Raw genomic sequence first — 22,933 nt, 5'->3', positions numbered from 1 at the left:
TAAGTCCTTGCAAAGCACAAGGGCTGGTGTAAGTATCCCGGTTTGAGCCCCCAGCTCCCCACCTACAGAGAGGTTGCTTTGCAAGCGGTGAAGTAGGTCTGCAGGTGTCTTTCTCTCCTCCTCTCTGTCTTCACCTCCTCTCTCCATTTCTCTCTGTCCTATCCAACGAAAACAACAGCTATGACAACAATAACAAGTGGAACAACAAGGGCAACAAAATGGGGAAAATGGTCTCCAGGAGCAGTGGATTCATAGTGCAGACACCGAGCCCCAGCGGTAACCCTGGAGGGAACAAAAAAAGTCCTTGTTTTCAGAACCTGTGAACGTGGTGAAGAGGCAATAGTCACCGAAATTAGTCATTAAAGTTTAGCCCTCTATTTTCAGTTATGACTATTATTATTTTTAATATTTATTTTTCCTTTTGTTGCCCTTGTTTATTGTTGTTATTGATTTTGTCATTGTTAGATATGACAGAGAGAAATGGAGAGAGATGGAGAAGACAGAGAGGGGGAGAGAAAGACAGACACCTGCAGACCTGCTTCACCGCCTATGAAGCAACCACCCTGCAGGTGGGGAGCTGGGGGCTCGAACTGGGATCCTTAAGCAGGTCCTTGTGCTTTGTGCCACCTGCGCTTAACCCGCTGCGCTACCACCCAACTCCCATTTACTATTATTTTTAAAGATTTACTAACATGAGAGAGAAGATAAGAGAGATAGAGGAGATACCAAAGCATCATTCTGGCACCATGCAATGCTGGAAACTGAACTTAGGACCTTGTGCTTTTAAGTCCAACACTATAACCACTGTGCCACCATTTTCTCTTATTCTTTAAGATTAATTTTATTTGTTATATAGAAAGAGAGAGGAGCTAGGGCCTGGGTGATGGTGTACCCAGTTAAGTGCACACATTACCAAGGCCCCAGTTCAAGCCCTCAGTCCCACCTGTAAGGGGTATGTTTCACTAACAGTAAAGTAGTGCTGTGGGTATCATTCTTATCTCCTCTATCTCATTCCTCTCTCTCTCTCTTTTTAATTCTTTATTGAGGAATTAATGTTTTACATTCAACAGTAAATACAATAGTTTGTACATGCATAACATTCCCCAGTTTCCCATTTAACAATACAACCCCCACTATGTCATTTATCATTCTTCATGGACCTGTATTCTCCCCACCCACCCACCCACCCCAGAGTCTTTTACTTGGGTGTGATACGCCAATTCCATTTCAGGTTCTACTTGTGTTTTCTTTTCTGATCTTGTTTTTCAACTTCTGCCTGAGAGTGAGATCATCCCATATTCATCCTTCTGTTTCTGACTTATTTCACTCAACATGATTTTTTCAAGATCCATCCAAGATCGGTTGAAAATGGTGAAATCACCATTTTTTACAGCTGAGTAGTATTCCATTGTGTATATAGACCACAACTTGCTCAGCCACTCATCTGTTGTTGGACACCTGGGTTGCTTCCAGGTTTTGGCTATTACAAATTGTGCTGCCAAGAACACATGTGTACACAGATCTTTTTGGATGGATGTGTTGGGTTCCTTAGGATATATCCCCAGGAGAGGTCATTCCTCTCCTCTTAACTTAAATAAAAAAAAAAAAAAAGAGAGAGAGCAGAGTTTCACATGAGACGAGAGAGAGGGAAAGAGAGAAGCTACAGCACTTCTGTGGTACATGCAGCACTGGGGGTAAACCAGGAGCCTCAAGCATGCAAAGCTGATGATCTACAAGTTGAGAAATCTCCCCAGGTATTGTTTTATTTTTATGTTTTTTTTTTTTTTTTGGTGCCACCTAGGGTTCTGATTGGTGTGTGAAGTGTGCACTCTACCGGTGAGCTATCTCCTAATCCTCTCCACAGATGCTTTACTCTATGCCTATTTCCAAATCTCTTTGGTTTTGACGATTCCCTTTCCTAAGTCTTGTCTTTTAGACTCAGTTCAGGTGTTATAGCCTATGAGGTGTCTTTTAGACATTTACTACTCCATATCACTTTTTAAAATTTATTTTATTATCTTTACTTATTGGATAGAGTTAGCCAGAAGTTGAGAGGGAAGAGGGTGATAGGGAGAAAGACACCTGTAGCACTGCTTCACCACTTGCAAAGCTTTCCACCTGCAAATGGGAACCGGGGACTGAAACCTGGGTCCTTGAGCATTGGAACATGTGCACTCAACCAGGTGCACCACCACCCAGCCCCAAATCTATTTATAATGATTGAGAGATACAGACAGGGGCAAGAGAGCAGAGCACTGCTCAGGTCTGGCAGAAGGTGGCGCCACGGGTTGAAACTGAGGTCTCAGGCACACTAACTGGTGCTGCCACTGTGAGTGCATGAGCACAGTCTCTCGACCTGGCTGCTACCATCACAGGTTAGAGACAGATGGTATGGGTCCTAACTCTGATATGGCCGCTGGCTGTTTTGGCCAACTATCATATTCATGCTGAGCTTTAGCTTCTCATCTGTGAAAAACCAGTAGCCAGACGTACTTTGTAGGATTGCTGTGCAGGCCATGCGGACTGGAACACAATAAATCTGAGCTATTGGCGGCATTTAACTATGTTCTCTTCATCAGTGGTCTTTTAGTGTGAAGATCTTTGAGGTTGGGACTATCTTTGGTCATCAGTGAACCCCTTGGGCTGGTATAGAGCACGTGTTTATGGACATGCTTGAAATTAACTGTTAAGAACTTTCTTGAAGGGGCATTCCAGGGAGGAGTAAAAACACTAGAGAAAGAGAAGAAGAAGGCAGGAGTAGCTAGCATAATGGTTATACAAAGAGACTCTCATGCCTGAGGCTTCAAAGTCCCAGGTTCAATCCCCTCAACCACCATAAGTTAGAACTGAGCAGTGTTCTGGTTAAAAAAAGAAAGAAAAGAAAAAACTGGAGAAAGTAAGGAAGAAATGTGTGTGGGAAGGTGAAGGGATTAGTCTGGACAAGGTGGATGAGCCCTATAGGGAAAAATAGAGAAAAGACAAGGTTGACGAAAAGGAATGAGGAAGACCCTAGTGCCAAGCAATCAAGAATGGTTGAGTGAATAAACTGCATGGAGAATGCAACAACTAAGAGTGGACAGAATTGGGTGGGTGGAGAAAACTGGAGGGTGACAGGTGAGCTGGTTAGAAAATAGGACATAGGGCACCAAAGTAAAAACCCTGTGGTGAGGGGGGGTGGACCTGCGGCTGCCTGGGCCGGTGGGGGGTGGGTGGGAGGGAGGGAGAGATGGGTCACAGTCTTTTGGTGGTGGGAATGGTGTTTATGTACACTCCTAGTAAAGTGTAGTCATATACATCACTAATTAATTGTATGTCTCGAAGTTTTTAAAACACAGACTGAGTCTTTTCAACATATAGGCTGTATGTTTGATATGCGGACTCTCTCAAAAGCCTAGACTAAGTAGATCAGAAGTAACCAGTGGCACAGTTATATAAGATACTGGGTACTGTACAGCAAACCCTAACAAAAGGACTTTTCAAAGTTAACCCAATTAACAAATAATGTGATGATAACGTTAACTATCCATTGTTTTTTGGAACCCTAAGACAGCAGGAACCTCACATCTCCACTATAGAGCCCCTACTTCCCCCAGTCCTGGAACCTTAGGATAGGGCCCACTTTCCCACATGCCTCTCCCAATCCATATAAAATAATATTGCATCTGCCGATCGCAACCTAATCAACACAACGATTGCCACCTCAACATGCTTCAGCTCAGACTGTGTCCAGAGACTACACGTGTGGAATGACAACCCTTTAGCTTCATTACTCGGGTGAGACCTTTCCTTTCATAGTATTCTCTAATTCCATCCCAGGTGGTTCACTTTCTAACAAAGTCCCAAAATCTAGATACAGACCAGGTTCTGTGAGAGAGAGCATATGTTCACACATATCCATACACTAATGCAAAATATATACCTGAAAGCAGAAGTACACTAGAGTTTGCAGTGAGTACCCCCCCCCCCAACACTTCCTCTCCACTATTCCAACCTTTGGGACCATGATTGTTCCAGGTGCCATCAGGATGCCAGCCAGGCTTCCCTAGACTGAAGACCCCACCAATGTGTCCTGGAGCTCCACTTCCCCAGAGACCCACCTTACTAGGGAAAGAGAGAGGCAGACTGGGAGTATGGACCGACCAGTCAACGCCCATGTTCAGCGGGGAAGCAATTACAGAAGCCAGACCTTCCACCTTCCGCAACCCACAATGACCCTGGGTCCATGCTCCCAGAGGGATAGAGAATGGGAAAGCTATCGGGGGAGGGGGTGGGATATGGAGATTGGGTGGTGGGAATTGTGTGGAGTTGTACCCCTCCTACCCTATGGTTTTGTTAATTTATCCTTTCTTAAATAAAAAATAAATAATAAAAAAAAGAAAAGAAGACAGCTGGGGGCTGGGCGGTAGCGCAGCGGGCTAAGCGCAAGTGGCATGAAGCGCCAACGACCGGCATAAGGCTCCGGTTCGAGCCCCCACCTGTAGCAGGGGTCACTTCACAAGCGGTAAAGCAGGTCGGCAGGTGTTTGTCATTCTCTTCCCGTCTTCCCTTCCTCTCTCCATTTCTCTGTCCTATCCAATGGCAATGACAGCAATAACAATAACAAAAATGATAAACAAGAACAAAAGGGGAAAAAAGAAAGTAGCTATTATTATCTGCAATTATTTTTTAAATTTTCTTTATTTACTGGAGAGAGCCAGAAATTGAGAGGGTAGGAGAGACAGAGGAGAGACACCTGCAGCACTGCTTCACCACTTGCAAATTTTCCCTCTGCAGGTGGGGAGTGGGCTCGAATCCAGGTCCTTGAGCACTGTAACATGTGCGCTCAACCAGGTGTGCCACCAACCAGTCCCTATTATCTGCAGTTATATTGGCTATTTCCAAACCCTCCTCCATCAAAAGGAAAGGCAACTGTATAACCATAGAAGCCACACTTTATTGACCAATCTCTACACATGTACAGTATTGCACAAATTAAAAGTGGATTGACAATTGTATTAGTGATACAAACTCATAAGCATTTACATAAAGCTCTAGGTGGCACATTCGGTGCCAGCTACTTTTAGTAAATGTGACAAAGGAACTCAGCTACTTCAATTTGTGAGGTTCAGCTTTTAGCAAAAGCACATATGCCAACTCATAAACACTCAATCCCAGGAAAATTCATCACTTACTGACAAAAGGAACACTGTTAAAGAGGGTAAAAAGAATATTAGGTACAATTTTAGCAACTAGACTTAGGGTCCTGAAAGTATACATTAAGAATAAGAAAAAAAAAAAAATCCCATGTTTTATTTCAGGAATATAGAGGATTCAAAAAAAATAATTTTGGGCTCTTATATTCTTCCCTGCTACTATACACCAAGACAGTAATTCACATAAAAGGGGTTTTAAATATTCTTCTCACTATAAATAAAATAAAAAATGACCTCTATCAAACTACAAAGAATTCTTCTCAGAAAGTTGACCAGACTTACTAACTATTGTACTTACTGTTGAATGTAAAACATTAATTCCCCAATAAAAAAAAAAGTGAAAGAAAAAAAAAAAAGTTGACCAGACTTAAGAGAAGTCAGGCCCTTACTTTCACTGCTTATCTCACAGATGGTATGTGACCTACCAAGAAGGAACATGAGGATGAATGGTCCTGGTTTTGGCCCTTCCCAGTCTGCAGTGCGAAGGCAGGTTAAGACCTTTCAGTTTCCCTGGGGTTTTGCTAGATGGTTCCTTTCCCCTGCTACATGCAGTATCACTCTACTGAGTGAATGTTGACTTACAGACTTGCTGACAGAAGGCACATTTCTACTTTCCCCCAAGAAAGGTGTCAGCACATCTCACCCTCCACCAAATCATGCTGCCATCCTACTCCTCCCACACAGGGCCTTAATGTCCCCAACTGCCCCTTGGTTTTTCTCCCTCCCCACTTCTGAACCCCCAAATCTGCTTTTAAGAGACCTCACAACTAAAAGCATCTATGTCAGTTTGAGATCACACATCTTTTAAACAGACATTTAAGATGGCAGAAGAAATGAGTGAAAACAGGCAGTTTCTCATTTTTGTTCCCATCACTCAGAACTATTTTGTACCAGAGGTCAAGGAAATCTTTGTCTAATGCTTTCCTCTCATGACTGGCACTGCCAATGGCTAAGCAAACAAGGTATATTGATAATGAAATTTTGAATAATGTCAAGTTTGGCTGGAAAAACAATGTGCCATACCAGCAGCCAGGACTTCCCATGTCTGAGTTCTATGAATCTGACCGGGAAACTCACACCCAAGTCATTCAAAGCTACTGAGTGCATGCCGACTAAGAATGCACTCAATGCACTCGATGGACCAGAGTCCATCTAGGAAAGCAACTTTCACAAAACTGGTTCTAAGAGAGTGAACTAAAGAGTTATGTGAAGAGTTGGGCTTTTTTTTTTTTTTCTCCCCTTCCTCCCCTTAATTTTATTGAACAGAAAGGTGGCCCAAATAAAGAGATGGTTTATAAACTTTCTGTCCCCCAAAACAAATGCAAAGATCACTTCTAGAATCTAGCACACTAGCTTCGTTTTCAAAATGAGTCACTTTATTATCCTCATAAGGCAGCCATACACTATAAACCTTAGGCATCTGTGTCACATCATTTCTTCAGCAAGCCCAGGGCTTCCACTTTCCAGGGCTTTGCAGCCAGAGTAGTTCTAGGAAGTCAAATATTAAAGCTTTCTCCACAGCCACATGTTCCTTTGATGTTTGGGTTATTGAACACAAACTCACTGGATAATTTGTCTTCAACATAGTCCATTTCTGTTCCTAAAAGTGTTAGTTGTGCTTTCTTTTCGATAAACACTCTGACTCCTGGGAAGGGGGGGGAGAGAAGAAAACACAAGTCACACAAAGCCCACATCCCTCAGGGCACCTGTTCAAAGCACAAGTGAACTTTAAATAGTAACCAATAATAAAAGTCAGACAGGAAATTTGTGACTCTGCCTTGTTACTTCCTTGAATGGCTTTAGAGCTCAATATCTTTTCTGTCTCCTCTCCCATATCTACATGCAACCAGTTGTATTAAGCTGGGGGCAGGGGGGCAGGGCAGTGGTGTACCCGGTTAAGTACATACAGTACTATGTGCAAGGACCCGCTCAAGTATGCCAGTTCTAGCCCCTGCTCCCCACCTGCCGAGGGGAGGTTTCACAAGTGGTGAAGCAAGTCTGCAGGTATCTACCTTTTTCCCTTCCTCCCTCCCCTCTCAATTTCTCTCTGTCCTGTCAAATAAAATGAAGGGGGGGGGGCAGGGATGGACAAAAAAAATTGCATTAGGCTGGACAGCTGTATACAGACAAAAATCTATGACAATTCAAATCTTCTCTTCACTGCACCAAGGTTTTATAAAGATGTAATGAGTAACCTTCACGAAAACCCTGTAGTGGCATCTGTTCTGAATAAACTGGTCAGCCTAAAGACACCCTGAGTGAACTGTGATATGGGTCTAGTTTGGTGAGACCAATCAGGACACCACAGTAGCTCTGTTCTCTTGGGCAGGCAGACTGATGATACAAAGCCGGAGATGACATTACTTGATGTGGATATCCAATTGTGGCTTCTCAGAAAAATGGACAGTTCACTTGGAAGTTTCATCATTTAACAATCTTTTTGTACAAAATGATGATGACCTTTTATAACTGAAACCAGTTAGTGAATCCACTAATCTATCTTAATAATGAAGAGGCAGCTTTTGAAGTAGCCTAGACTAGATTCAACTTTTCAGAAGTGACTTACTTACTAGTTATGTGACCTTGGGCATGACTTAATCTTTTTTTTTTTTTAAATACCAGAGCACTGTTTAGCTCTGGATTATGGTGGTGCTGGGGATTAAACCTAGAACCTCAGAGCCTCAGGCATGGGAGTCTTTTGCATAACCATTAAACTGTCTCCCGACCCTAACCTTTTCACACCTCAATTTCAACTGCAAAGTGGGGACATTCCTTATCATTTCCATTCTGCTCCTGTATATACACTTAACTCCCGTTAAGACACAAAAGTCAGACACAAAAGTCTATCGTTTCTTCCTGATCTCACAACAGGACAAGCAGCATGTATGCCACACCTACCAGGGTTACTACTCTTCATGCTGTATAGGGCTTAATACTTTAGACAAAATGAAGTTTTCAGAAAACTCTGCCCCAAACTCACCATCTTGAACAACTTCTTCATCAGAATCTCCTTTTGTCTTTGTATATTCAAGAGTGTAAGAAAGGCCATTGCAACCCCTGGTTCGGACACCAACTTTCACACCTACCTGAAAAAGCAATGTAAATATAGACCCAATTTTAAGGTAGTACACATTAAAAGTTACGTAATAAAAACCATGGCTATTTGATATCATTCAACATTTCTCCATAAGCAAGATAAACATCAGATTTCTGTTCTAAGATGTCTATTTAGGAAGTAAAAGTGGATGGGAACAAGTATTCTAAAAGTTTAACTACGAGGTCTGGGAAGTGGTGAAGCGGATAAGGATTTGGACACTTGCTTTCCTTCCCTTGCTTCTTTTTTTTAATTTAATTTTTTTCTTTTAAATCAGAGCATTGCTCCCCTCTGGGCTTATTATTCTAGGCTAGGGATTGAACCTGAGGGTTCAGAGCCTCAAGCATGAAAGTCTTTTGCAGAGCCAATATGCTGATTCCCCAGGTCAGGCCTTGGACTCTCAAGCCTGAGGTCCAGAATTCACTCCTTTGATGCTCTGGCTCGCTCTATCTCCCTGTCATTTTCTTATTAATAAACAAGTAGATCTTTAAAAATTTACAGTACAAACACAGTTTGTAGGAATATATAAAAAAAAAAAAGAGAACAAAAAACAAGGAAAAAAAAAAAAAGAAAAAAGTCTCTAACCCAGTCACTACCCTACAAAAAGTTTACATTTTCTCCAGTCTTTGTTACAGTAGAAATACCTGCTTTGTTTTCCTCACTTAAGACATCATCATCTCAAGTGATTAGATTTCAAAAACATTTGAAACGATGCTTACATAACATTTACTACTCCAGTGCTTTAAACTATGAAGTGGGAGAAAATGAAGAGAATGAGTTAGACTTTCTTTTTTTTTTTTTTTTTTTGCCTCCAGGGTTATTGCTGGTGCTCGGTGCCTGCACCATGAATCCACTGCTTCCGGAGGCCATTTTCCCCATTTTTGGTGCCCTTGTTTATTATTTTATTGTTATTGTTGTCATAGTTGCCGTTGTTGTTGGATATTGAGAGAAGAGGGGAAGATAGAGAGGGGGAGAGACAGACCTGCAGACCTGCTTCACATGTGCTTAACCCACTGCGCTACTGTCACCCCCCCCCCCTTTTTAAAGATGGCAAGGGGAGGAGAAGGGGGGTGGGGGGAAGAGGGAGACACGCAGATACATCATAGCACTGGAGTTTCCTTCTGTGTAGTGGGGGCTGGGTTTGAACCTGGGTTATGCACATGGCAAAGCAGCTATTCAAGTAAGCTAGCTATTTCACCAGCCTGGGAGTCAGAATTCTATTAAGCTGCCTAGGAGTTCTGCTGAGCTGAAGCATCCAGTGTCTTCCATCTTTAGGAGGCGTTAATGCTACAGTTTGATTCATCTTCAGAGTGACAGCACAGAGAATGTGTAAAGAGACTTCACATGTTCAGCAAGATAAATAATCAATTGCCAAGTTGAAATTTTGGATGCACACAAGTATTTGTTTAGCTTAGCTTTTACTCTTTGTAAACAGGAAAGCCTAAACAAGCACACAGTTCAGTTACTAGGAATCTATAGAGACATAAAAAGTATGTGAAAACATAGCTTTAGGAAGCTGGAGTTTGGGGAAGGGGATTTGTGGCCTATAAACTGTACCAGTGAAGCCATCACTTACTTAACCCCTCTCTCGCCAACACACACAAGCAGCTCTCAAACCTGCCACGCTGCAGTCCTGTTTCATAGGGTCTACTATACTCTAGACATCAGTCCAAACCCATTCCAAGATAACACTGATTATTTTGCCAGTCCAACCCTGCTATATTTTAGCATTTAGTACTTCTTAGAAGAAATGTGTAACTCCCACTGCATTATAATGGAGGTTGTACAAAAGAACCTGAGAACCTACTCTGTAGTCCAATTACTTAATTATTAGTGTCTTATTACTTGAAAGTCATTTACAGTACCCCAATGTATACAGGAACAGGGCAGTCAGATTAGGAGGACACCCACACTACCCACTCAACAAGTCTATGTCTAGGACCATAGGCTGCCTACACAGGCCTCCAGGACAATGTGCCCGGCACATCAGACACTATGTGTGTGATGTGTGGCAGCAACAAATGAAAACAACTCAAGAAGCATTTAATATGGGGACTGTTTTAAATAAATCAAACTTGCTGAATGGACTTGAATGATCTGCACGCACAATCTTTACTATTATTTGCCTTCAGGGTTATTGCTACTACACTGGTCCTGCAGCCATTCCTTCAATTTTTTTTTTTTTTTTTGGATAGGACAGAGAGAAATTGAGAGGGATGAGGAAGATAAAGAGGGGGAGAGACAGAGAGATACCTGCAGACCTGCTCCACCACTCGTGAAGCGACCTCTCTGCAACTGGGATCCTTGTAGGGGCCCTTCTGCTCCATACTATGTGCATTTAACCTGGTGCGCCACTGCCCACCCCCACCCCCCATGATCTTTATGTAATGCTGTGGAAAGACCATCAAACTCTAGTATGATGGGCAAAAATCAAATTGCAACCATAGGGGCTGAGTGTGGTGCAGGCTGAGCAGGATGAGCAGGCTCAAAGACTTGGGTTAAACTCCTGCAGGAGGAAAGCTTCATGAATGGTGTAGGTGTGTGTGTCTCTCTCTCTCTCTACCTCTCTCCCCCATCCCCTCTTTCCTGTTCCCTTTCCTTCTTAATGTGTCTCTATCCAATTTAAAGAAAGAAAGGAAGAAAAAGAAAAAAGCAACTATAGCATATCTGAAAAACTCTCATATGAATAAGATCCACACAAAAAGTGTAACAAGTATATTGAGGCCAACAGGGTCCCTCAGAGAACTCCGATCATCATAACTCGGGAGTGGGGCGGTGCCACTAGCAAAATTGCAGAGGCCACTTACCATCCTGCCACAACCCCCCACGAGTTAATTATCCAGACAAAACATCAGTGGTGCTAAAGCTGAGACACGCTGGTGCAGGCAGATAACATGGACAGACTATCTCTGGAGGGACACTCAGACGTCTCTTTGAAGGAAAAATGACAACGAAGAATATGGAATGAAAGCATATGCCCTCCTTTCCCCACCCCCCACTGACTCTACTGTCACATAATCTGCATTATTGAAAGTCATGAGCAGAAAAACAAAACAATCCCTTATTAATGACATACTATTTTCCACAAATACATCCACTGTGAAAATACTTCAATGTTTTACTAAATAATTAATTACACTGGTTTTACTTACATGTTCAGGCTTATCTTTAAGAAGCTGCTTTATCTTGTTTACTGCTGAAGGTGTCTAAAAAAAGGAAAAATATTTTAGTTACAATACATGCACCCTTTTTTTCCCCCTAGAGCACTGTTCAGCTCTGGTTTGTGGTGGTGTGGGGGATTGACTCTGGGACCTCAGAGACTCAGGCATGAGAGTCTGCATAACCATTATGCTATCTACCTCCAAGTCTTCCATCTTTTTAATTTACTGCTAGCAAATTCATGACAAATTTATAATATTTATTAATATTATACAAGCACAAGCACTACTCAGTTCAAGGAATTCTTTTTTTTCTCCCTTGGAATTGGCATGAGTGCAAAGATTATCATGTGCAAGGACCTGGGTTCGAGTCACTACCCCCCACATGAGGGGTTGGTGGTGGTATGAAGCATCTACAGATGCTTATCTTTTTCTCTTTTCCTCCCTATCTTGCCCTCCCCTCTCAATTTCTCTCTACTATCAAACAAAATAGGAGAGAGAGAGAGAAAAGGAAAAAATGGCCACCAAGAGCAGAGGATTCATAGTGCTAGCACCGAATCCCAGCAATAACCCTGGTGGCAAAATAAATAGAGATACACCTGCAACACTGCTTGTGAAGCTTCCCCCTACAGATGGAGGATGAGGGTTTGAACCCAGATCCTTGTGCATTATAAAATGTGCACACAAATTAGGTGCACCATCACGAGGTCCCAGGTCAAGTTTTTCAGAGACAGAGAGGAAGAGATACCAAAGCACCAGTGCTTCCCCTGGTGCCACAACACTCCCATGTCGTGCTGGGATTCAAACCGGGGCTACATGAATAGCGAGGCATGCATCCCAGCTGGTAAACTCTCTCTCCAGCTCTACTATTATGTTTTTGCCTGCAGTGTTATTGCTGGGGCTCCTTGCCTGCCCACTGCTCTGGAAGGCCATTTTGTCCCTTTTGTTGCTCTTGTTATCGTTGTTGTTACTGCTGTCATTGTTGTTGGATAGGACAGAGAGAAATTGAGAGGAAGGGAAGACAGAGAGGGGGAGAGAAAGATAGACACCTCCAGACCTGCTTCACTGCTGACAAAGCAATGCTCCTGTAGGTGGGGAGCCAGGGGCTTGAACTGGGATCCTTAAGCCAGTCCTTGTGCTTGGCACCATGTGCACTTAACCTACTGACCTACCGTCCGACCCCTTACTTTTATTTATTTATTTATTTATTTATTTATTTATTTATTTATTTATTTTAACAAAACCATAGGGTAGGAGGGGTACAACCCCACACAATTCCCACCGACCAATCTCCATATCCCACCCCCTCCCCCGATAGCTTTCCCATTCTCTATCCCTCTGGGAGCATGGACCCAGCGACCCCTTACTTTTAATGTTAAAAATATCTTCCAGAGTGGAGAGATAGCACTAATAATTATACAGAAAGATTTTCATGCCCGAGGCCCCAAAGGTCTCAGATTAAATCTCCAGCACCGCCACAGCCACTCTAGGGAGGGGAAAAAAAGAAAACACACACATGTTGAGTATGTACACTCTCAGTGTGTCTCACTTAAAAAAAAAAAATAAGACAAATCATTACCAGTAAGTAGTCTATAAAGAACTTTTCTCCACGATTCTGTTGGAACAAGAGACAACTCAAGGGATAGTTTGCAGGGGAGGAAACAGGAAGGACTGAAAAGAATGATGACTCCCCACCCCACACACCAGTTTCTAAACGGTTATCTTCTCAGATTTCTTGAACATAAAATTTAATCTTGTTTATAATCCAAAACAGTGTAGTTTGCTAGTTGTGTAAATGTCTACATATGCACATGCATTCTAATTTTATTATACATACTTGTTTCTACACTTTTGGACACAATTTTCTAGGGGTGTTCAGAGTACTGCGATCTATGTTTTCTTTCTTCCTCCCTTCCCTTCCCCCTTTCCTTTCTTTCTTTCTTCCTTCCTTCCTTCCCTTTTCTTTCTTTTCCTTCCTTCCTTCCTTCCTTCCTTCCTTCCTTCCTTCCTTCCTCTCTCTCTCTCTCTCTCTTTCTTTCTTTCTTTCTTTCTTTCTTTCTTTCTTTCTTTCTTTCTTTCACCACAGCACTGCTCAGCTCTGACTTATGTCAGTGTAGGGGGCTGAACCTGGGGCTTTAGAGCCTCAGGCATGAGATTCTCTGCATAACCATTATGCTATGCCCCCACTCTTTACTTATTTGTTTTTGGATAGACACAGAGAGATTGAAGAAGGAGGAGATAGAGAGGGAAAGAGACAGAGACACCTGCAGTCTTGCTTCACCAGGTGCACCACCACCTGGCCCCTGGGAACTTTTCTTTTGTTCGGTCAACTCTGAGCATTTAAATCCTGTTTGTTTGGGTTTTGAAATCTGCAGTTTTAAAAACATGTATGTTTTTAAAACATGTGTGTGTGTTTTTTTTTTCTTGTACCACAGCTAGTTGTCTGGCTGGCTTGCTCCTTGCTCTTTCTTCCTTTTTCTTTTTGCCTCCGGGGTTATCACTGGACTATAAATCCACTGCTCCTGTGGCCATTTTTTTGGATAGGATATAGAGAATGGAGAAGGGAGGGGGAGATAGGGAGAGAGAATGAGAGACACCTGCACACCTGCTTCACTGCTTGTAAAGCTACCCCCTGCAGTTGGAGAGCTGGGGGGCTAGAGATGGGATCCTTGTGCTTTATACTATGTGTGCTTAACCCAGTATACCACCACCCGGCCCACGAAATCTGCATTCTTTAGTGGTTGTATTTTCGGGAGTCAGGCAGTAGCGCACTGGGTTAAGCACACGTGGTGCAAAGCACAAGGACCGGCATGAGGATCACGGTTCGAATCCCTGGCTCCCCATCTGCAGGGGGGTCGATTCACAGGCGGTGAAGCAGGTCTGCAGGTATCTTTCTCTCCCCGTCTTCCCCTCCTCTATTTCTCTCTGTCCTATCCAACAACGACAACGACATCAACAACAATAACTACAACAACAATAAAAACAAGGGCAACAAAAAGGAATAAATATTAAAAAAAAACAGTTGTATTTTCCCCCTATATCCTCAAATTTGAGGATTTTCATCTCCCCACTTGTACATCCAGTTGATGCAGGAGCTTAATTTTTTTAAGTCACAGATTATCACTGCCACATAGTTACAGAAATATAAAAAGGAAACTTGTATTTATTTTTAATGTGACAGAGAGAAAGATACAGAGAGATACCAGAACACTGCTCAGCTCTTGCTCAAGGTGGTGCTGGGGATTGAACGTGGGACTTTGGAGCCCTAGGCATGAAAATCTCTTGTATAACCAATGTTTTCTCCCCAGCCCAAGGAAAAAATATTTTGGGGGGAGTCAGGCAGTAGCACAGCAGGTTAAGCACAGGTGGTGCAAGGTGCAAGGAAGGATCCAGTTTTGAGCCCCCGGCTCCCCACCTGCGCGGGGGGTGGGGGGGGCGGTGGTGTCACTTCACAGGCGGTGAAGCAGGTCTGCAGGTGTCTATCTTTCTCTCCCCCTCTCTGTCTTCCCCTCCTCTCTCCATTTCTCTCTGTCCTATCTAACAACAATGACACCACCAACAATAATAATAATTACAACAATAAAACGACAAGGGCAACAAAAGAGAATTAATAAATATTTTAAAATAACTCTAAAAATATATATTTAAAATTTTTTATTTATTATTGGATATAGACAGAGAGAAACTGAGAGGAGGGGGGGAGGGAGAGAGGGAGACAGACACATGTGCAGCCTTGCTTCACTACTTGTGAAGCTTTTTCCCCTACAGGTGGGGACCAAGGGTTTGAACCTGGGTCCTTGCACACTGTAGTGTGTGCCCTTAACCAGCTGTGCCACCACCTGGCCCCCCAAAATATTTTCAATCTTCATTTATGAGCCAGTAGACACAGCTCACCCCTTGCTGTGCATAAGGCCCTGGGTTGGGGCCCAAGGATCACATGGGAGTTCCAAGAAAGGCCCTTGGGAAGCTCCAAGGATGGTGATGTGGTATCTTTCTGTGCTTTCAATGAAGAAAGTGCTCATAGAAACAAACATACATGGGCAGGGGAGAAAGCTTACTGCTTATGCAAAGAGACTCTCATGCCTGAGGCTCCAAAGTCCAAAGTTCAATCCCCCCCCCCCACCCGCTGTACCACCAAAAGCTAAAACTGAGCAGTGTACTGATAAAAATAAATAACACATACACACAATGAACAAACACACATAGTTCCTTTTTTTTTTTTTTTTGGGGGGGTCATAATTGGGGCTTCACTGCTCTAGGCCAATTTTTTTTAGAAACAAAGAGACAGAGAGAAAGATACCACAGAACATGGCAAAGCTTGCTTGTTTTTTTCCTTCCTTCCCCAGAACACTGCTTAGCTCTGGCTTATAGTGGTGTGGGGGATTGAACCTGTGACCTTAGAGCCTCAGACAGAAATCTCTTGTATAACCATTATGCTACTTCCCACCCCTCCCTCGACTTTCTAAATGATTGCCAGTGAAAACTAGCTTCCATAATTTTCATGGTCTTATTTCCCATGTGACTCCTGAAGAAATTAATCACTGTCATAATTTTCCAGTAACAAACACAACACAAAACAAAAACCCCTCAGTCATGGGAAAATATTCACTTGCAGACTAACCCAGAGCTTTGCCTTAGGGAGGAAATGTGCCAGAGTTCACCCTGTGTGACTAAACAAACTGCAAGCCCCTCCCCCCAACCAAGTGATTTCCTAAATAACCTAATTTTGTCTTATAAAGCAATGTACTCATTTTTTCTTTTTCTTTTTTCTTTGCCTCCAGGGTTACTGCCAGGGCTCGGTACCTGCACCACGAATCTACTGCTCCTGGAGACCATTTTTCCCCCTTTTGTTGCCCTTGTTTTATCATTGCTGTGTTTATCACCACCATTGTTGTCACTGCTGTTGTTGGATAGGACAGAGAGAAATGGAGAGAGGAGGGGAAGACAGAGAGGGGGAGAGAAATATAGACACCTGCAGATCTGCTTCACCACCTGTGAAGCGACTCCCCTGCAGGTGGGGAGCTGGGGGCTCGAATCGGGATCCTTATGCCAGTCCTTGTGCTTTGCGCCATCATGAGCTTAACCCTCTGTGCTACCGCCCGACTCCCCATTTTTTCTTTCCTAACTCTTAGTAATAAACACTTAGTGAACCAAAGCAATTCATGGAGTGGTTCATTTATTACAAGGTGAAAAGCAATCTATGCGAGCTGTTATTACAGGAACCAAAAAAGTCCTTTTTCTAGTCTAGTAAAGAAGCAAATATACCCTACTAGAAGGAGATAAATGCTAGGTTAAGGAAAACATATGTTTCTTATAACTTCCCAAGTGATGGATCTGACTTTTAGAACAAATCAGGACAGTTAAACAGGAACACTTGGAACTTAAGTGGCTATGATGCTGTACTCTTTCATAAAACAAGTAACTGAAGAGACAGTTCAACAGGTAGGGTGCCTGCACTGCCAAGTACACAAGGCAAACATTCAAGCCCAGGAGCCACATGGGAAGCATCTAAGGAAAATTGTGGTGCTATGACACCATCCCCTACATCTGAAAGAAAAATAAGTTTTACAGAGAGGTAATCATGCAGGAAACGGAAACAAGACCCTGGTTTCACCAAATAAATCTTTTTTTAAAAAAATATTTTATTATTTATTTATTCCCTTTTGATGCCCTTGTTATATTGTTGTAGTTACTGTTGTTATTGATGTTGTTGTTGCTGAATATGACAGAGAGAAATGGAGAGAGGAGGGGAAGACAGAGGGGGAGAGAAAGATAAGACACCTGCAGACCTGCTTCACCGCCTGTGAAGCGACTCCCCTGCAGGTGGGGAGCTGGGGGCTCGAAGGGGGATCCTCACGGGGATCCTCACACTAGTCCTTGTGCTTTGCACCACCTGCACTTAACCCGCTGCGCTACCGCCCGACTTCCTAAATAAACAAATCTTAAATGTTGTGTTCTACTGCTGAGTCACCTCCCAGTCACTGCTTCCTTTCTTTTCTAAAATGTGGTGCTTTATTTTATTTCAGAGGTATACTGATTGGTATCACTAGGGTTTCACGGCTCCAGTCTGATTTTTTTTTTTTTTAAAGAAAGAGACAGAAATACAGGGAGAAAGGGAAAGACAACACAGGCATGGAAACTTCCTCCAGTGCAGTGGGGACCAGGCTGGCACCTAGAGGGCATTTGTGACAAAGCTGGCATACTATAAGTCAACTATTTGCCAGGCTTTTTCTTTTTTCTTTTTTTTTAAACGAGGGAGAACCAAAGTACTGCTCCATAATATATTGGGTTGCTGGAAAAGTCATGATGGGGGTTGGGTGATAGTGGCATACCTGGTTGAGCGCACATGTAACAATGCACAAGGACCTGGGTTCAAGCCTCTCGTCCCCACCTACAAGGGGGAAGCTTTCTGAGTAGTGAGGCAGTGCTGCAGGTGTCTCTTACCCTCTCTATCTCCCCCTCCCTCTTGATTTCTGACTATTTCCAGCCAATAAAGACTTTTTGAACATTCCAACATGGAATGTGAGGGACTGAATTCAGGGCTTCATGAATGCAAAGCCTTAGTTTCTACTGCTGAGCCACTAAATATCTTTTCTTTTTTTAATTGCAGTGCCAGGGAATGAGCCCAGGGCCTTGCACTATATGATCCCACCACCTAGCAGACTCCCTGGACTAGAGGAGATGGAGAGACAGAGAAGTGAGAAGGTACCACAACATCACACCTCCCATGAAACTGCATCACTGTCTCCTACTCCTTCTACCACAAGCCACCAGGCAGTTCAGCCCTAAGGCACCATAGTGAAGGGCCTCCCCCTGCGACCAAGTGTGATGCTCCATCATTCGCACAGCTCTGGCTCTGTAGGGGAGTCTCTTCACCAGCAGTGAAGCAGGTCTGCAGGTGTCTTTCTCTCCCCGTGCACCCTTCCTCTCTCCTTTTCTCTCTGTCCTACCCAACAATGATATCAATAACAACTACAGCAACAACAACAACAACAAAAAAAAAATAGGCAACATGGGTGGGGTAGCTAGCATGATGGTTATGTAAAGATATTCTCATGCCTGAGGCTTCAAAGTCCTAGGTTTCCCCACACAACCATAAGCCAGAACTGAGTAGTGCTCTGGGATAAAAAGAAAAGAAAAAAAGGGGGCTGAGAGGTAGCACAGCGGGTTAAGTGCACATGGCGCCAAAGCACAAGGGCCGGTGTAAGGATACAGGTTCGAGCCCCGGCTCCCCACCTACAGGGGGGTAGCTTCACAAGCAGTGAAGCAGGTCTGCAGGTGTCTTATCTTCCTCTCTGTTTACCTCCCTCTCTCTCTCTCTTTTTCCCATCTCTCTCGATTTCTCTCTGTCCAACAAGGACAACAACAACCACCACCACAATAAACAAGGGCAACAAAATCGAAAAAATAGGCTGCAGGAGCAGTGGATTCACAGTGTAGACACCAAGCCCCAGCAGTAACTCTGAAGGGGGAAAAAAAAAGTCTTAAAAAAAAGAGGGGGAGTCAGACGCTAGCACAGCGGGTTAAGTGCATGTGGTGCAAAGCCAAGGACCAGCATAAGGATCCTCCTTCAAGCCCCTGGCTCCCCACCTGCAGGGGAGTCGCTTCACAGGTGGCGAAGCAGGTCTGCAGGTGTCTATCTTTCTCTCCCCCTCTCTGTCTTCCCCTCCTCTCTCCCATTTCTCTCTGTCCTATTCAACAACGACGACATCAATAACAACAATAACTACAACAATTAAAAAAAAAAACAAGGGCAACAAAAAGGAAAATATAAAAATAAATTTAAAAAAAATATTTTTTTAAAAAAGGGACTAGGCAACAGGGTTAGGTGACAGCTCAGCTGGTACAGCATAAGCTTTACTATGTGGAGGCTCTGGGTGTGAGTCACATGACACCCAGATGACACATGACACCACATGACAGCACCATGGATAGCATGGGGAGGAGCCCCAGGGATGGTGTTTAGGTGCTATGGTACTTCTCTCACTCTTTCTCTAACAAAAAATGAAGAAATTGGGACCAGAGTCCACTCAGTGGCATTACACATGTAGGAGGCCCCTGCTTCACCGCCTGTGAAGCGACTCCCCTGCAGGTGGGGAGCGGGGATTTGAACCAGGATCCTTATGCTGCTCCTTGCGCTTTTGTGCCACGTGCGCTTAACCCCTACAGTCATTCTAATCCTAGCATATCTTCTTCCGTTTACCCAACCACTCAGAGCAGTGCTAGTGTCTGTCTGCTTCTCCTCTGAATGAATATATCAGCCCGGAATAGTGGAATTTCATATGCAAGAGGTTCAGGTAAAGCCGAACAGTGAAATAAAAATATAAAAATAACCAAAATGATTGAAAAGTTGCTACCACAGACTGTTGCTGGGAAACAGCACTGATCTGCTCTGATAACATCACAGGGGAGGAACTTCAAGTCAAGCAGACAGCTAACAGGATGAATTCAGACAGCAGACTCCTGCAAGTTACTCAAAACAATTGATCAAAGGCACAGAGTCCATGCAAGCTGAGAATAAACAGGATTATGTAGGGCTGGGAACAGAATTAGCCTGACAAATGTTAAGATTTAAGAAGCAAAAGTATGTAAAGTCCAGGTCTGAAAACTTGGGCTGTGCCACCACTCCTAGTCAAAGGCCATGAAAACCTCGCCAATAACTTTGTCTTTAGAAGGTGGGAGCTGTGTAAGTCATGTAATTCTTCTGAAACACAGTAGATCTTGAAAGTCTGCCAAATGACTACACATTGGGAGAAAGGGATAATGCAGAAAATACAAAGCACTAATATGGCCAAGTGGTGATAGCTTGATAAGATAAAAGTATGAGTTGTTCCCTGAAGCTCTGATGATGTCAAGATACTGAGAAATGATCATGTATTTCCCAGACATCAAAAAAGTTTTGCTGGGATTGAATAAAGTAATAGAACACAATATGATTATTTAATCAAAATAAATGACTGGCCCAGAAGGCATAGCTGGCATAGCTGCTAGAGTATCAGACTTGCAAGCAAAATTAACTCCTGCCAGATGAAACAGTGACCCACTATAAACATGAATTTGATTAGGGAAGATAACATAGTGATTAAGCAAAAGCCTTCCAAGCCTGTGGCTCCAGAGGCCCAAGGTTCAGTCCTCAGCACCACTATAAACCTGAGCTGAGCAGTGCTTAAATTTATTATGGTGTTTAAAATCATGAACATGTAAGTCAACAATTTGTTTGGCTTTATATGTTAACTTTTCTTTCAGCCACCAGGTTCCGGATGCTACCATGATGCCAACTGGAATTCCCTGGGAAGACGACCCCACCAATGTGTCCTGGAGCCCCAATTCCCCAGATCCCTGCCCCACTAGGAGAAAAGAGAGCCAGGCTGGGAGTATGGATCGACCCGACAACGCCCATGTTCGTTGTGAAAGCAATTACAGAAGCCAAACCTTCCACCTTCTGTATCTCACAATGATCTTGGGTCCATACTCCCAGAGGGATAAAGAATAGGAAAGCTATCAGGGGAGAGGATGGGAAACGGAGATCTAGAGGTGGGAATTGTGCGGAGTTGTACCCCTCTTATCCTATGGCTTTTGTCAGTGTTTCCTTTTTATAAATAAAAATTTAAAAAAAAATCATGAACATGAATTCTATTTTGTTACAACTAGTTTTCTGGCAACATACCTTTATACAGCACTGGACAGAAGGGAACCTATATTCATTAGAATAACCTATTTCCCTTGGTGCTGAATACTGGAACAAAGGTTTCACGTTAATCAAAATGAGGTGAGAGAAAAATGTTGAAATGAACATATGCTTGCTTATAAAATAATCTTTACTGAGGCATTCTTCTGGGGATGAACGTTCTACAGCTAGATGGAGGTAGAAGTACTACGTGCCACCAATCTGCAGGCCTTAACAGGATTACCTCTAGCTGGGGGTCCAGCGTGCAAGTACTGCAATTGCAGGGCGTGCGTACTAGGTGTCCTTCGACTATCTATCCTTTCACCTAGAGAATGCTGTCAACTCATGGGGTTGGACATCCGTCTCCTTTTGTTCTTTGTAAACACCGACAACAGCCTAGGGCTGCTGGAGATGCAGAGGGTCTTTATAAAGTCTCCTCGACCAACCCCACCAGGAAGGAACCCTTTGCGCACTGTAGCCTGATCTCAGCAAAGGGATGAGCTTTACCGTGGTCCTGCTCACTCCACACTTAACACTGCCCTCCACAAACGCCGCCGGGAAATGCCAGCTTGCTTCCCCTGCCACCCAGACACTCAGTCTCGAAACAGCCCCCTTCTCAGAGGTACCGAGCACAGGCCCCCAGCGCTGCCCGCCGCCAACCCGCATGCGCGCAACAGCCCCCCCCCCACAGGGCCGCGCAGCCTACTGGGAAACGTAGTCCCCAGAACGCGCACTTGCCCTGAGCAGCCGGGCCCCAGCTTGTTTACCTCACCGGCAGAAGCCGAAGCAGGGGGGCGGCGACGAGAGACCTGCGAAGCGGGTTTGAGCTCGTCCAGTCGGCCGTGCCGTGCCGTGCCCCGCCACTCTGATCTCCCCTTGCAGGGGCGGAGGTGAATCAATGTCACGGCCCGGTCGCGCGTCCCAAACACTTACCAGGGTGAGGGCGGCCCGTGTAGGCTGCAGCTTCCTTTTGCTGACAGCCCGGACAGTGGCCCGGACTAACGAAGCCGACATGGTCGCCGCCCCGATGCCTTGGGCCAGATCTCGACCACCTCAACCTCTCTCCATGGACACGGCGGGCGCTTTGACGCCACAGGCTCCGGCGCACGGAGCCCTAGGCCCCACCCCTCCCCCACCATTGGACAGGCTGCGTGAGTGACGGGCCAGGGTACCGCCCACGTCGTGGGCACGTGATGCGGGGAGCGGTCCTGTGGGGGTGTAGCGGAAGTGACGTACTCTGTGCGACGGTGTGGGTGGGAACGACCTTTGGCCTGTGGATCTCGGGGTGTCAACTTCCAGGAGTTGTCTTCTGAATCAGGCACCTAGTCTTGGTTGGAAGACGCGGAGCCAACTAGCAGGAGGACTGATTATCTCCAAGGTCGAATGATTCCGAGGTCCTGCGAAACTTTTGGTCTCTGTAAACAAGTCTTAAACGCGTAGAACTACGGAAGCAGGGTCGTATAATAAACCGCCACTATAGATGCTTAAGATGTGGCAGGGTGGTTTTGGCCTGAGTACTGACTTCAGAGCCCAGCCTTACCTTAAGATGTGACTGGACAGCTTCGTGAATGACGTTTATAGCAAATACCAGTTAATATACTTGCCTGAGCACATGTTGCCTTTCAGACTTTAAAGTTATCATTTATTTATTTTACCAGAGCACTGCTCAGTTCTGGTTGATGGTAGTGCAGGGGATTGAACCTGAGACTTTAAAGTCTCTGGTTTGAGAGTCCCTTTGAATAACCATTATGCTATCTACCCCTGCCCTCTTTCAGACCTTATAACTGCTCACAGGCAGCAATATTTTAACTTGTCAAGTATT

General features: G+C 44.1%; 1 protein-coding gene across 1 annotated transcript; it reads right to left on the bottom strand.

The window, feature by feature from the left end:
- Window positions 1-4,913: 4,913 nt before the first annotated feature.
- Window positions 4,914-22,240, bottom strand: ISCA1 (iron-sulfur cluster assembly 1). The gene is made up of 4 exons (XM_007537877.3): window positions 22,045-22,240; window positions 11,439-11,492; window positions 8,173-8,278; window positions 4,914-6,837 (listed from the first exon to the last, which is right to left on the bottom strand). Exons 1-4 carry the CDS (start codon window positions 22,123-22,125, stop codon window positions 6,689-6,691), a joined length of 390 nt encoding a protein of 129 aa, XP_007537939.1. The 5' UTR covers window positions 22,126-22,240; the 3' UTR covers window positions 4,914-6,688.
- Between the last annotated feature and the right edge of the window lie 693 nt (window positions 22,241-22,933).

This window comes from Erinaceus europaeus, chromosome 10 (assembly GCF_950295315.1).
Source record: "Erinaceus europaeus chromosome 10, mEriEur2.1, whole genome shotgun sequence".
In the NCBI taxonomy this organism is placed as follows: Eukaryota; Metazoa; Chordata; class Mammalia; order Eulipotyphla; family Erinaceidae; genus Erinaceus; species Erinaceus europaeus.
Note: the sequence above shows the minus strand (reverse complement) of the source record. Positions and strands in the feature narration are given on the sequence as shown.